This window comes from Arachis duranensis, chromosome 3 (assembly GCF_000817695.3).
Source record: "Arachis duranensis cultivar V14167 chromosome 3, aradu.V14167.gnm2.J7QH, whole genome shotgun sequence".
NCBI lineage: Eukaryota > Viridiplantae > Streptophyta > Magnoliopsida > Fabales > Fabaceae > Arachis > Arachis duranensis.
In genome coordinates this window covers 122,220,953-122,236,165 of record NC_029774.3, presented here as the reverse complement: position 1 = coordinate 122,236,165, position 15,213 = coordinate 122,220,953, and the positions used below count along the sequence as shown (strand labels likewise).

At 31.9% G+C, this 15,213-nt stretch overlaps 3 protein-coding genes across 4 annotated transcripts; 2 read left to right on the top strand and 1 right to left on the bottom strand.

Annotated features, from left to right (window-relative positions):
- The first annotated feature begins 4,238 nt into the window (after positions 1 to 4,238).
- On the top strand, positions 4,239 to 6,139 carry LOC107481068 (scopoletin glucosyltransferase). Its single transcript, XM_016101279.3, has one exon. The coding sequence runs from the start codon at positions 4,244 to 4,246 to the stop codon at positions 5,774 to 5,776; it is 1,533 nt and encodes a 510-aa protein (XP_015956765.1). The 5' UTR covers positions 4,239 to 4,243; the 3' UTR covers positions 5,777 to 6,139.
- A 3,756-nt stretch (positions 6,140 to 9,895) lies between these two features.
- Positions 9,896 to 12,172, top strand: LOC107481069 (inositol 1,3,4-trisphosphate 5/6-kinase 4). Of its 2 annotated transcripts, none has more exons than XM_016101281.3 (2): positions 9,896 to 10,136; positions 10,671 to 12,172. In XM_016101281.3, exon 2 carries the CDS (start codon positions 10,671 to 10,673, stop codon positions 12,120 to 12,122), a length of 1,452 nt encoding a protein of 483 aa, XP_015956767.1. In that variant the 5' UTR covers positions 9,896 to 10,136; the 3' UTR covers positions 12,123 to 12,172. The 2 variants fall into 2 exon arrangements, with proteins under 2 accessions (XP_015956767.1, XP_015956766.1); XM_016101280.3 differs by having other exon boundaries at positions 9,896 to 10,143.
- A 226-nt stretch (positions 12,173 to 12,398) lies between these two features.
- Positions 12,399 to 14,983, bottom strand: LOC107481071 (uncharacterized protein At1g66480-like). The gene is made up of 2 exons (XM_016101282.3): positions 14,181 to 14,983; positions 12,399 to 12,674 (listed from the first exon to the last, which is right to left on the bottom strand). Exons 1-2 carry the CDS (start codon positions 14,805 to 14,807, stop codon positions 12,603 to 12,605), a joined length of 699 nt encoding a protein of 232 aa, XP_015956768.1. The 5' UTR covers positions 14,808 to 14,983; the 3' UTR covers positions 12,399 to 12,602.
- Between the last annotated feature and the right edge of the window lie 230 nt (positions 14,984 to 15,213).

The following is a 15,213-nucleotide window of genomic DNA, read 5'->3' as shown; positions in this document are numbered from 1 at the left end:
AATTGTGTTATTTTTATTAAAATTTGACCGAACAAATCAATTTTGCTGAAAAACCAATAAATTAAATTTTAAACCGGTATAAATTAATATTTTTTTATATAAAAATGGCTACAATATCCTTATTATAAAAAATAACTAAAATACTCATGTATGTATGTATGTATGTATGTATGTATGTATGTATGTATGTATGTATGTATGTATATTAATTTTGAAAACTCTAAATCCTAACCCTATGACAGCAGAGAAAAAAGGATTCTCAAAATTAATATATATAATAAGAGTATTTTAGTCATTTTCTATAATAGGAGTATTGTAGTCATTTTCTATACAAAAAATAATAATTAATTTAGATCAGTTCAAAATTTGATTCACTATTTTTGCGGTCAAATTAATTTATGTGGCCTAATTTAACAAAAATAACATGGTTTAATCGATTATATGTGTTAAATTTTAATTATTAAAAAATATCTTTAAAAAAATATTTTAAACGTCTTTATTTGAGTGACTCCCACTTATAAATACTTTAACACTATAAGTGGTAGGTTTTCCCAAGTGAGTGGACAAAAAAACACTTTGAACATCACGAGCTTCTGAAGCTGATCAATACGTTGTATTTGGTCAGTATTTTTGAAACGCATATACAAATACATAAAGATACATAAACACAAAGATACACAAATTTTATAATGTGTTTGATAATAATATATAAGATACACATGTATAAATTAAATGTTAATTTTATTTTCTATATCTTATGCATTACCGTGTTTATACATTGATAATTTTTAAAATAATTAGAAATAAAAAGATCAAATTTTGTGTTCTATGTATTGTATATCAGTGTTTAATTTAAAAAAAAAACTAAATATATATATATATATATTGTATATTTATATACTATCATATTTCAACAAATAAACAATAAACATATACTACTATATCTATAAATTAATAGAGGAGTGCTAGGGTGCCAGCACTTTTGTTAAATTCTGGTCAACACTTAACCATCAAAAGAAAATTGAATGATTCTACATCATTAGATACAATTTCACACCATTAAAAACATCATTGATGGTTAATTGATGACTAAAAATCACAAAATCTACTAACCCCTAAACTTTCTCTAATTTAATATTCATGTCTCAACAAACAAACACAACCTATGTTCCATCAAAATATTGTGTAAGGATCCATCTTCCTCAACCACTTTCAAAACCTTCTCTTGGATCTCTTTGGCTTTTTTCCTGATCTTCTCCGCTTCATCGTAGCCGCTCATCAACCTTTTCACGGCCTTTTTTATCCACTTCCTTTTCAATGAAGGATTCCACCTGCGGCAGGATGAGGTGCGACGCAATGGTGAGCTTTACGATGGCGGTATTGTTCGCAATGTCCACTACAAAAAATAAAGGGTTTAGTCACAAAAAAATTATGGCTAAACTTTAAGATAACCCTAGCAACTATACATTGGTCACAAAAAAAATATTTATGACTAATTGGAGGATTGTATTTTCAATTTGTCACCATTTTAATGTTATTAGCTACCGTTTTAAACATTGTGAAGACTTTTAAAGAGCCACAATTTGTATATCATTGTTCACGTATAATGCCGTAGCTAAATAAGAATAATTAAATCAAAAAGTATAATTCTACCACACTTCATCCGTAGCTAATATGTGCATGTCGGATTTTTCAGCCACAATTTTTTTTGTGTGAAAAATACTAATAAAGATTCAGTATAATAATAATAATAATAATAATAATAATAATANTTAAATACACCACTGTATTTTGATAACAAAAATTTGATAATACAAATCTAAATTTATATAAAGCTTCTTGCTATTATAAATGACAAATATCAATTATATAGTATACATTCAATTATATAATTTTATAGATATCTAATTTAATTTAATTTTAAATTCTCTATTTTTCAAATTAATTATATCTTAATTATATACCATTATTATTATAAATATAAATTTTACTAAAATTTATTAATCTGCTTGATTTATTTCAATGCTAATATTGTGATTAAGGTTATTTATTTTGATGTTAGTGTTAAAATTTACTGATCAGTTAGAATTTGTGAATTAATTGTTACTTTTATTGTGTCAAATTAAGATACTATTGTAGTATTACTGAAAAATTATATATTTTTTATATTGATTATTTTTTAAATTTGAGACTTAATTCTTTCATAAAATGTTAGTGAAGATATATATTTTAAATTTTAATTTTAAACTTTTAACTATTTTTTATTTTTTATTTACGTGACATCGGTTTTACCAGTTCAACCAGTAATTTATCGGTCAGTTCAATCACCGGTTCGGTTCCAACAACTATTCATATAGTGTGGTTAAAGAGAGTGTTTTCAAGTGTTAAAAAAAGTATGAAGTTATATTGGAATTTGTCCGTGATTACTTTAACTTTCTGCCAAAAGTTGTTAAGCACACATTAAAATGCTAAATCTTAAAAATTCAGCTTAATCATTGTTGTTTAAATCGTTTTTTAACTTTCTTTAATCTTAAGAATATTTTTTTCTATTCTACTGTTTATTATCTACTAAATATACTTTAAATTATTTTATTTTTAATACAATAGTTATTTATTTATTTTTTAATGGTCAAATATGATTAAAAATTTAAATTTAAATTTTGAGTCTGTAATATTTTTATCTTTAATTTTTATTATAACAATAAATAACCAAAAAACTACTTTAATAAATATATAACCCTCACAATCTCTCATTTCATGCCGTTGATATTTGAAAATTCAAACAATACACTATCATTTAATTATTTATCTATTATACACAAAATAATATAATAAAAATTATACATTAATTAAGTAAGTTTTGTAAATATTTTTATCTGAAAAATTTAATGTTTAATAAATTTTAATTACTAAATTAGTTACTAAAATTTTATTACATCAAATTGTTATAAGAAATTACAAATCAATTTCTTTGTTACTTAATAAAATTGTAAACTTTTATACAGGTGATTCATAAATTAATTAGTATCAATTTTTTATAATTAAAAATAATTGTAAAATAATTAATTAATAAAATATATCAATTAAATAATAGTATAAATAAAAAATTTAATTCATAAGTTCACAAAATAATTTTTAAAAAGATAGTTATACATATAATAAGATAAGAGTACAGTATTCACAAAAATATACGATGAATCCTAAATCATGTAAATAAAGACTAATTTTTTTTAATTTATCTTCATTTTTTAATTAAAAAATAATAAAATAATTTATTTTTATTTTTTTATATTTTTAGATTTAATTTCATAAATATGTGTTAATGTCAAAATATTTAAAAATGATACTATACATTAATAAATTTATTTAAAAAATTAATTTATTCAAGACAGTATAATCATAATACATTAATATAAACAGGAAGTATAGTTACAAAAAATATTATTTGTGGTAAAAGATTATATTTTAACCACCATGACAATGTTTCGTGATAAATAGAAGACATACTTATTTATTTTTACCATGATTCAGTGTTCGTAGTTAAAATTTGATGACTAAACCCCATTTTTGTGTTAGTAGTCTGAGAAAGTTTCGATGTAAGCCCAGAAACAAAAAGTTCAATTTTAATCATATATCATAATTGATATTAATAAAATAAAAAAGCAAATATTTTTAAAATCAATTAACGTAAAAATATTTGTATTCAGAGGGAAGAAATTCAAAAAAATCGGAGTGGTGATCTTTTTTACTCTAATCCAACTTTAGTTAAATAATTACTATTTACATTATATCAATTTAAAATTATTTATTAATTAAATATAGCTAAAATTATTGTGATTTGGATGGACTTTTATAATATAATTGCACACCAGACATAGTCGTTAGTGTGTGTATGTATCGGTCTACACTTCTAATATATACATCATGCATTGATGGATGCAGTATAGCAGAAAGCCACAATTAAAAAAAAAATACATCACTAGGTACAATTATTTGAAGCAAGATAAAGAAGACATATATAAAAGAAAATTCAATTGAACACTGAAAAACATGCTATGTCATTCTATAATTGGATCTCTAATATAATATTGCCTACCACGCCAAAAGCGAGGGATTGAAGCCATGCATGCAGTCTATCATATCTTATGTTATATTTTAAAAGTAATATATAAAATAATTAAATGCGAGCACCTCGTGGCCTCGTGGTCAAGCTTCGTTCGTCCTGTACATGACATGACTATAAATGGAACGAAACACAACACCTAACTTAGCTGTCAAAACTAAAGTGAACCCTGTAACCGAGGCTTACCGAAGGATGCCAATATCAAGGCCGTTGAAGATTTACTTCCTACCCTTCTTCGCGCAGGGACACCTCATCCCACTCGTGCACCTTGCACGCCTCATCGCATCACGTGGCCAGCACGTGACCATCCTAACTACCCCTTCCAACGCACAACTCTTGGACAAGATCATCGACGAAGAAACCGCCGCCGGCCACCACATCCGCGTCCACATCTTCAAGTTCCCGTCAGATCGCCTCGGCATCCCCGCTGGCATCGAGAATCTCTTCGCCGTCTCAGACAGTGTCACCGCCAGCAAGATCTACATGGCGGCACATCTCATCAAGCCTGCCGTCGACTCCTTCATCTCCGAATCCCCGCCGGATGTGTTCATCCCGGACATCATGTTCACCTGGAGTGTAGCCTCGGCGAAACAATTCAACCTCCCGAGGGTCGTCTTTAACCCTATCTCTATCTTCGACGTTTGCATGATCGAAGCCATTAAGGCTCACCCAGAAGTATTCGAATCTAATTCAGGTCCGTACGAAATCCCAGGGTTACCTCACTCTCTAACGATCCCGATAAAACCATCGCCGGGTTTCGCTAGAGTCACGGAGCCACTCGTTGAGGCCGAGAAGGACAGCCTCGGCGTCATTGCCAACAGCTTCAGAGAGCTCGACGCTGAGTACACCGAGCACTACGAGAATCACACCGGAAGGAAAGTATGGCCTATTGGTCCTACTTCTCTCATGGTACAAAAGACGGCTACAAGTTCCGTTAGTGAAGAAGAACATGAATGCCTGAAGTGGCTTTCTACCAAGGAAAACGGTTCTGTCGTTTACATCTGCTTCGGGAGTATGTGTCTTTTATCGGATGAGCAGCTTTACGAATTAGCCTTGGGTCTGGAGAGCTCTGGACACCAGTTTCTGTGGGTGGTGCATAGGAAGAAAACCAATGATGATGAAGGTGAAGGTGATGAGAAGTGGTTGCCCCATGGTTTTGAAGAGAGGATGAAGAAGGAGGACAGAGGGATGGTGTTAAAAGGATGGGCACCACAGCCGTTGATCTTGAATCATGCGGCTGTTGGAGGGTTTGTGACGCACTGTGGGTGGAACGCCACGGTGGAAGCTATCAGTGCGGGGGTTCCGATGATAACGATGCCGGCTTTTGCAGACCAATACTATAACGAGAAGCTGATAACTCAGGTGCATGGTTTTGGAGTGGAGGTTGGTGCAGCGGAATGGAGCATATCGCCGTTCGAGCCGAAGACGAAGGTGGTGGGTGCGGAGAGGATAGAAAAGGCGGTGAAGAAGTTGATGGACGGTGGAGATGAAGCGGAGAGGATAAAGAGTAAGGCCAAAGAAATGAAGGAGAAGGCTTGGAATGCGGTCCAGAAAGGTGGGTCCTCGTACAACAGTTTGACTGAGCTCATTGATCAGCTTCAGAAGCTGGTTCTTGCTGCTCCTGCCGCCATATCCAGCCACCTAGATTTATGAAGCTACGGATTATATGATCATCTAGCATAGCTTTATCCATGCATGCAGTTTCATTAATTATACATGTGCACCAAAATCTTAATAAGTTCTGAAGCTGTATGTTTCGCATGTTTAAAATTTTTTTCTGAGTGAGGGTCAATTTGTCTACTCCAAGAACAAATGTTATGTTTTGTTTTAATTTGTTTATTCCGATACTATTTAAAATCAGTGAATAAACACAGCAAAGCAATGCTAGGAATCAAAAAATACTTTTGGGTGAATCCAAAATTTTACGAGTTAATATATATAGATGTTTCTTTTACTAAATACGAGAATGTTTCTTTTTCATACTAAATAAATGTTCTTTTATATATTTTTTTAAAATTTTTGTATTGCAAATGTGAATATCTCTATTTTTTAAGAATTTTATTTTTTTTAATTTTATAGATATTTAATTATTTTTGATAAAATATAATTGAATGTTTCTTTTTTCATATTTTTTTTTAAATTTTATAGATATTTAATTTTTTTACTAAAATATAATTAAATGCTTCTTTTGTTAAGTATTAGAATTTTTTTCATATTAAATGAATGTTTTTTACAATTAATACTGATAAATAGTATTTTTTTTCCAAATTCATTCTTTTAAGATATAATCTGACTTCGATACAAATATATTTGCATCATCATCAAAATTCATATTGTATTATATTAAGAAAAACACACACAATACATGTGAGACTGGATTGGATCGAAAAAACCCACCTCCTACACGAATTAATATAAACATCAAACTCACTAGTATACTAGTAGAAGACTATTAATCTATTATTCAGGAAAAAAATACAATGTATATGTATATGCTCTTACTTGATTCATTTCAAGATATTCTGATATCCGCAGTGCAAGCAATAGACATATTCCCTAAAATGTCAACAAATGCAAATCTTAGAAACCTTATACTGCTGAATGCTAAGAAGAATGCCGATCTCCAGGTTGCGAACTGCATTCAAGACTCGTAGAATTTTACACATCTTAAGATCTTAATGAAAAACAGTGCATTCAATTCGAGGGCGTTCGCAGAGAGTATGGAAGTTGCCAGCGCTTCCAATAGCATTGGTGAGAGAGAGAGGTCTATTGGAGGTGGGTAGGTTAACGTGAGAGAGAAGAGAAAGGTTTTTATAGGTTTTAATTAAGTTTACTTAATTAATTTTAAATTTTTTAAATTTTAAATTTAAAATTAATTATTAATATAAATTAATGTAATTTTATTTAATTTTTGACTGATAACTTTTGATTCCATATACTTTTCCTTTCCGTTAATTAGTATAAGTTTAAGTATTTGTTTTGGTATTTGGGAGGTGAAAGATACGTACAAATTGTTTGATGGATACGGAGATTTAGGAGTTTAGGTAATTATTTTTTTATTATGTCAAATTCTTATTAATTATATGGTATTTTATTTATGATGTATGTTAATATATTTATGTTTGTGTTGTATTTTAACAGATAACATGAAATTGTTTGTTAGAAGCTAAAGAATTTATTTTATGGCTTTTTTTAAGAATGGAAGTTGTATTTTAAAATTTCGTTTTAGGAATTATGATCACTTGATTTTATATTTCTTTGCTTGTAAGTTGTGCTCTTGAAAAAGATACGTATGTTTGTGTGTTGTTTTGACATTTTGTATTTTTTTATATTTTTTTATATTTTTTTTTAGTAATTTTTATATAAATGTTTAACATAAGTAAATGGAGAATGGAGACCTGCGAAAAATATGGGGAACGTGAAAAATGGGGTGGGGACAATTATTCTCCCATGGCAGGAAGTGAGGTGGAGATGGGGACAAAATTTGAGGGCAGAGACAGGAGCAATGAGGCATTCCCGCGCCGGTCCCGTCCCATTGACATCCCTAAAAGATACGTACAAATTATTTGAATGTTTCAATTTTTTGTTTGGATATTTTTTTAATCCCGTTAGAAAATATTTATACTATGTGTACAATAGACTATTTATTTGATTCAATATGAGTTAAAAAATAAATATTTAGGGTAAAATATTACTAATTTATCAAACATAATACACTCATACTATCCAAAATAACCATCCGGGTATCAGAAATAATAAACATATGATATTTTATTGAATCGAACTTCCCTAAATTTCTATTATACACATTGTACAAATACTTCATTAGCTCCTATTCTCCCCCTTTTTTTTTTGAAAGCAGATAGATGAGATTTTGTTCTTAAATGGACGTTTGCAAAAAACAAATTTTTAGTTTTGCGTTCACTATTTAGTGTTGTTAACTCTATATTTAATTCTTTTCTATCAATTTCATTTTTTCTATATTTCATTGTTTTATTTATAAAATTTTTATTGTTTCTTTTTATATGAGTTTTTTTTTGTTAATTTTTATTTAGTTTGATATTGTACATTTTTATAATTATAATTTTTATTTATTATTTTTTATAATATAATTTATTAATTTTAATTTGACAACCGATAATTCAAACACCCACGTAGTATTTCAAAATCAATTTTAAGAAATTATATTAACACAAACTCATTTCTTATTTTTCTTATTTTTTTACTTAACTTATTTAAATCACAAAAAAAATATTAACACAAACTTATTTCTATTCAAAATTATTTCTATAAAATCACTTTCATTTAAAAAACACTCATTTAAACATACTTGCAGTTAATGAGTTTGTGATCTGAAAAACGACTCGTCCTTTATATATTCTCGAAGACTCTATGCTAAAATGATCATATTGGAACCATTACTATAGGAGCACACAAGTTTACTGCATGAACAAGGAATATTGGAATACATACTCAACTCAGCTTCATCACAGAATGCACATACTCGTATATGTAACTCAATGGAGGAAGATCATAAATTTAGAGCTCAATTTGTCATGGGTAATTTTTTTTATCGGATAGATTAAACAACCTCTATTTTGGATATTACAACATCATAATATATTATATATATGGTGTTGTCTATGGTACCTAGTTGTGTTCCGTGGCTATGGTGGCTATTCTGATGAAAAAATAATTAAAAAACTAGATAAAAAAAGAAAATGAGAAAATTAAAATTAAAAAATATCATCAATAAAAATTAAGCAACACAGAGATATCCCCTTAAAGTCTTGAATAGCACTTTCCGTCAAATTATAAGCCAAAACCCAAATTTATTTTGACAGAAAAAAACTTAACCCATTTGAACCAACAAAGATCCATCTTTCATGTCCTAGAGAAAAAAAAGGAGACACTCTTGTTCAACCTGAAAACAACTTCAGAGCTCCAACCACGGTTACTTTCAACAGTTATTCCCTTTGCTTCGGATATTCAAACAGACAGGAAAAACTCAATGACGCCGATCCTACAACACAGAGAACTATCAAACGCCTTTCACAGAAGGACCAGTGCCACCTTCTTCCACTTCTTCAACCATTAACACACACTGAGTATAAAATCAACTTTCACTTTCGGCCATGGCTACTGTGAATAAAGTCACAACATTCGACACATAACCAGCGTATCCTTCCTCCACTTAAAGCTAATTTTGTCCAACTATGTCGGCTGTGCATCTCGTCATCAATTTTTGGCCGAAGCAGACCACGTCATTTCTTCTCCAAAGTTATTTCACAAATTGACATTCTTATCCTTTGGAACATTACTTATTTACAAAAATATCTTTCCAGTAAACAAAATATAATTACTGTACTTAAACATTTAAATACAAGTTAAAGACATCACTACATACTCCATCTATCATCATCTTATTGGTTAGTCAACCAATAGTCACCACTAGTCACCACTACCTCAGCCACCAGAATCGTGGCCTATATATTATACATTCACCCACAAACACTAAAAGATTTATATTCAAAAATTTGAATTCGCCATGGGTAACTAAACATAGCAGATACATCATAAATGAAGCTAAAAGAAATGAAAGAAACAGTGTACAGGGACTAGGCCTAGACACATCTTTTTGTTAATGACCTTCTTAGTGGGCCTTGGCCCTAGAAAATAAAAAGAATCCCCTAATCGCAAGCTCTATAAAATAATTCCCTGCCACTTACCAAAAAATTAAATTTCCCTGCCAGCAAGCTTTGCGTACTAATTAGGCAGTTACATGGGGTGTTCAAACCCGATCCAATCCGAATAAAACTGTTTTGTCAACATCAACAGCCGTTTCCGCACTTGATACTTCTTTTTCTTCTTCCAAACTCTCACTTAGTAAAGCTTTGAAATTGTGATTTGCAGCTTCGTACTCAGAAGTTAGAACCCATCCCTCGCAATTCCAGCTACCTATTAGGACACACAACTTTCTCATATCGCAGAGACAAATTCAAATCTGAACCAGGTCTTCGGTAATTCTTCACCCTTTCCATGAGTTCTTCATCCAATTTGCATGCATGTTTGTTTTTTTTAACTTTACACGTTTCTATTTCTCCCACAAGTTTATTTTTCTTGGGTCGCATTCACCATGTTCATTAATAAACAAATTCCCAATGTCAACTTAGGTCTATTTCCAAAATTTTAAACTTGTAATCTACCGATTTCATTAAATGCCTTTTTCCTCTCTAGAGATCTGCTCAACCTTGATGATATATGAAATAAAATAGGTAATGGAAGAGACTATGCAATTAATCATGTCATAGTAAACAGGAATTTTTTTTGGGGGAGGGGGATTGCGAAGAAAAGTTGGTATTTAGACCATTGTTTATATACTATATAGAATATATGCCGGATAAATCTAGTGCATTTTCATTTCTTTCTTTTTTGAGAATTTATAATAGATTGATTGGAAAAACTTTGAAGTCATGCTTGTTAATTTTTTTACTTGCCAAAGTTTGTAATAATTTTATCCCTTTTGTGTTCTTGCTCACACTATCAGATGGGTGTAGTGAGAGGAGTGATATTGGATGAATCGGTACTCTTAACTGAAGGTGGTGAGGATAAAAATGGATTCATACTACGGCCAGGAGCCGAGTCTCTCATCCAAACACTCTCCCGGTCCAAAATTCATATAGGAATCTCGTATGACGTGGACTCTCCAGATGGCAAGGTGAGTGTTCTTCAAAGTAATGCAAGTTTGAAAAATTTTGATTGTTTTATCTTAAATGATCCTACGAATGAGATTATGCCTGCATGGAGCATTAATACTGATGGCGGGATTGTTTATCTAGTTTCTAACAAGAAGGAGGTCTTACCTAAATTAAGCAGTTATAAATGGCTTCTTGTTGTTTTGAACGATGGAGATGAAAGCTTGTATTACACAACAGATGCACTTCGGATACAAAATTTGGCAGAGTTTCCCTTGACTATGTGCCAGTTGAATAAAAGTTCAACTGGAACTAATGCTGCAACTGTGGGGTATATAATGAAGCCTTCTCGAGTTGTAGATTTTGCAAACCGGGGTGCATTTCCATTATGTCCTACTCAAAATGGGTTGATGTTTGTGCCTCTCACACCCATGCTTCCTTTATCAACTCAATTGAAGAACATTGATATAGTTCTCCACAAAGCCACAGATGAGATATTATCCGTTGAAGACAATAAAATTACTTTCACGGAAAACATACAAGAACTGCAAAGATATTTGGAACTTCACCAGGATCTTTGTGTGATTGACCCACTGATGAACATATATCCATTATTGGATAGACTAGAAATACAGCAAATTCTACTTGGCTTAGAAGAACTAAATAGGGAAGGAAGCCATTTGATTAGAGGGGCCCATTTTCTTAAGATAGATAATTTTGAAGAATTTAATTTCGAGACTGGGTTAGCTGAAGCTAGATTGTCTCTTCCATGTATAGTGAAACCTAAGATTGCTTGTGGTGTTGGTGATGCACATAAGATGGCAATTGTTTTCAGAGTTGATGATTTTAAGAATGTTGATGTTCCTCTTCCAGCTGTTATCCAGGAATATGTGGATCATTCATCTACTTTGTATAAATTTTATGTTTTGGGTGAGAAAATTTTTCATGCTGTCAAGAATTCTATACCAAATGCTGATGTTTTGAAGAAATCATCCAATGGCGATGAACTCAAACCTCTAGAGTTTGACAGCTTAAAATCTTTACCCACCGCCAGTGGTGACTGCAGCGCAACGAGCGGAGAGTCTATCGATGTTAAACTGGTTACAGATGCTGCAAATTGGCTTCGAAGAAGGCTTCAGCTTACCATTTTTGGTCTTGATGTTGTAATTCAGGAAGGTACACGAGATCATGTAATTGTGGATGTTAATTATCTCCCTTCATTTAAGGAAGTAGGTGATGAAATCTCAATACCTGCCTTCTGGGAATCCATTAGAGGTAAGTATGACCTTAGGTTGTCTAAATAATCATGTTACAATTTTGTGATTCTTTGGCAAGGAATTCAGTGCCTATCAAACTCTTGATATCAAGTAGAAAATTGAAGTTGAATACTCAGACTTGGACATTTGACATTTGAAATACTTCATGTCTGTGAATTATGATGGATGCTATTACACATTTCAAAAGTTGATTGATTTGAGTGGTCTTGCTAGACACCAATTGCTCCTTGTTGAATGTCTCATCTTTATAGTTTTATGTCCACAGGGACATATGAAGCTATTTTCTTAAGGGGGAAAAAATAATTTGAGATAACATTTGCATCTGCTTAATCTTATCTGAGCACTAAAAATTTATGAATTTATAGACTTGTCTATGTCTATTTCAATATACATACCAGACTACCAAAGTCTACAGATTATAGTACAAAAATTAACTAGCTTCAAAAAGAGAGTTAAAAGAAGGTTGTGGTTGTGGCTATCTTGCTAGGATTGCTTCCACATGAATGACTATGAGGAAGGAGGAGCTGCTGCCTCCACACGAATTTCTCCTTGTTCCACTGGTCTGAAACTCACTCGTTTCTGAAAATTCATACCATTCAATAAAGAACATTAATATAATCCCAAGAAAATTTCATTTTTCATATTAGCTAATTAACTTTTTTTTAATTCTCCACCATTTTGTCTTGAGCTCTTTTCTTTAAAAAAAAATAGCTAATAGCTAATTAACTTGGAATTTGAAACAAATCACTAGGAAACTATAGATATGATATCTTAGGCTAACTAACTAACGTTTGAATGTAGATTGCTCGTACTCATGTTTACTTGTAAACTCGGGTTTTCAATTACACGTTTGATAAGTACCACAAAATAGTAAACGATCGAGGAACCATCATAGTTTATATGCCTTCTTTGCAGGGAACTTTGCTCAAAGGTCAAAGGAAGAGTCTATGCTCCATAAAACAACTAAACGTTACTGTCATGAACTATTTACCTTCACGTGAAGACTACAAAATTTTCAAGCTTATACAATTGAAAAGTTGATGCGACTGAAGCATCATATTTAATTTAGTGCTTATATATCGTTACATGTCCTTTTCGAAATTATATTTTGAATAACTTATTTTTAACAACGAAGAAATTTAAGAAGACGTTTCAAAAAATAAAATAAAATTCTCAAGTTGCAATTTGTAAAAAATTGATAGACGATTCAGACAAAAAAAAATGTTTTTCTCATAGTAGTGTGAAAAAGAAGCACCGACGTTAATTTCATACGCTCTCACTTTTGGCTTCCACTTCTAATTTTCCTTTGTGGTCCATATATGAATAATGAATCAGCAGACCTAAGAAAACGGCGATACATCATGCATGTATTGCTCTTTTAGCTTAAGACAAAACAAGTAAAGACAGAATAAGTCCTTCAAAACTTAACAAACATGTGAAGAAGTACGAACATAATTAATTTTCCCACATTCTTAACATCAGCAAGCTACGGCTGATTGCTATGATGGTATGAACGTTAAGCATTACTCTTAGGAGATGCTGGACGAGATGTGAGAATTAAATACAAATTTTAAATGAGATACATGAAAACAATTATTAAATTGTCGGCTTAACTATTTTATTATACATGTTATTCTCCCTTTTTTTTCATTTTTGTTGCAAATTTCTTTGTTCTTAAAAAATGACAAGACGCTCATGGTTGCAATTTTTTCAATTTATTTATTTCTCAATATCTATTTTTAGGTGGTCAAACTCAACGGAAGACAACAAGTATAATAATAGTATAATACACATGCAATGCAAATATAACTAATCTGCAACCCGACATATTCCACGTTGTTAAGAATTTATATTAATTTAGCATTTGAATAACACGTATAAACACACTATAAAGTCCAAATGAAGAAAAGGATCATACCTACGCTGCATCCCGGTATCAAGCAATCGCGTAAATAAAATCATTATTAAAAAGCATAACAGCCCACCAAGTCCACCAAAATCAAACAACTTTTTCAAAGATTCGAGAAAGTAATCAACAATATTATAATTAACAAAATAGCTAGTGACAATTAAAGAAACACATACCCCTCGAGCCTTATGATGATGATAGTTGACCTCTCTATTGCCGCCAGCCACCCCACCCTCGGCCTCCGCCGCCTCTCCTCCTCCTCCACCAGCAGCAGCATTGTTCCCTATATACAAGCTCATGATCTTCTCCGCCACCTCGCCGCCGTCGCCACTCTCCTCCATCAACATATCTAATTGGGCCCTAGGGATCCTCATCTTCACCCTCATGGGCCCACCATTATTTGGGCCTGGCCCACCAATAGCGGGAGGGGAATTCTTAACGAGTGCAAGGTCCGAAACGGAGCGTTTAGAGAGCATCAAGAAATCGAGCCTCTCCTGAGCGTTCATGCCACGTATGATGCCACTGGATCGCGCCCTCCGAGGAAGTGGTGGCTTCTTCTCAACTTGTTGCTGAGGCTTCGGTAACTCAACAAGGAAGTAAACTTTGTTGGGCTTCAGCTCGTAGTGGGCCTCAAGTGGCTTGGCCCGAAGCCCAAACTGTTTGACTGACTCAGAATCAAGTAGAACGTGACCGGGATAGTCCTTAACGACGTCGTTGGCTACAGCCGGTGTCTTCAGCTTGAAGGTCTCTCCGTCTATCTTCATCACCTTAGCTCTTTTACTCCTCGCCATAGCGTTTCCCATAGCTACCTCTTTTTCTTTCTCTCTCTAACAGACAAAGTGTGGTGGTGGGAACTATTTATATTGCCAACATGGACATAGGATTAATAAGAGGTTGACAAAAAGCAGATTTGAATTTATAGATGTGGTGTGAATTAGTGGAATTTTGCTCAAGATTCCATAAATTTTATGATTGTAGCCACCATAGACGTATAGTATTAAATAGTGGTGTGAAGCCTTGGATTTTTCATGAAACTCGGTGCTACGTGGTTCAATGTAATTATTAACCTAAAATTATCTATAATGATTAATGAACTAACTTTGTCTGTGGAGAAATACCATGTCATTAAAATTTATTGTGTTTTCGTTATTAGTTAATTATTAATATTTAAAAAAAATTAAAATACTTTATCAAATTATTAAATTAAAA

What these genes read in the sequence shown, in the direction of transcription:
- LOC107481068 (XM_016101279.3), top strand. Translation starts at nt 4,244, where the DNA reads ATGGAACGAAACACAACACCTAACTTAGCTGTCAAAACTAAAGTGAAC.
- LOC107481069 (XM_016101281.3), top strand. Translation starts at nt 10,671, where the DNA reads ATGGGTGTAGTGAGAGGAGTGATATTGGATGAATCGGTACTCTTAACT.
- LOC107481071 (XM_016101282.3), bottom strand. Translation starts at nt 14,807, where the DNA reads ATGGGAAACGCTATGGCGAGGAGTAAAAGAGCTAAGGTGATGAAGATA. An exon ending in ATCATCATAAGGCTCGAGGG is followed by an intron (nt 12,675 to 14,180) that starts GTATGTGTTTCT and finishes ATGAATTTTCAG; the next exon opens with AAACGAGTGAGTTTCAGACC.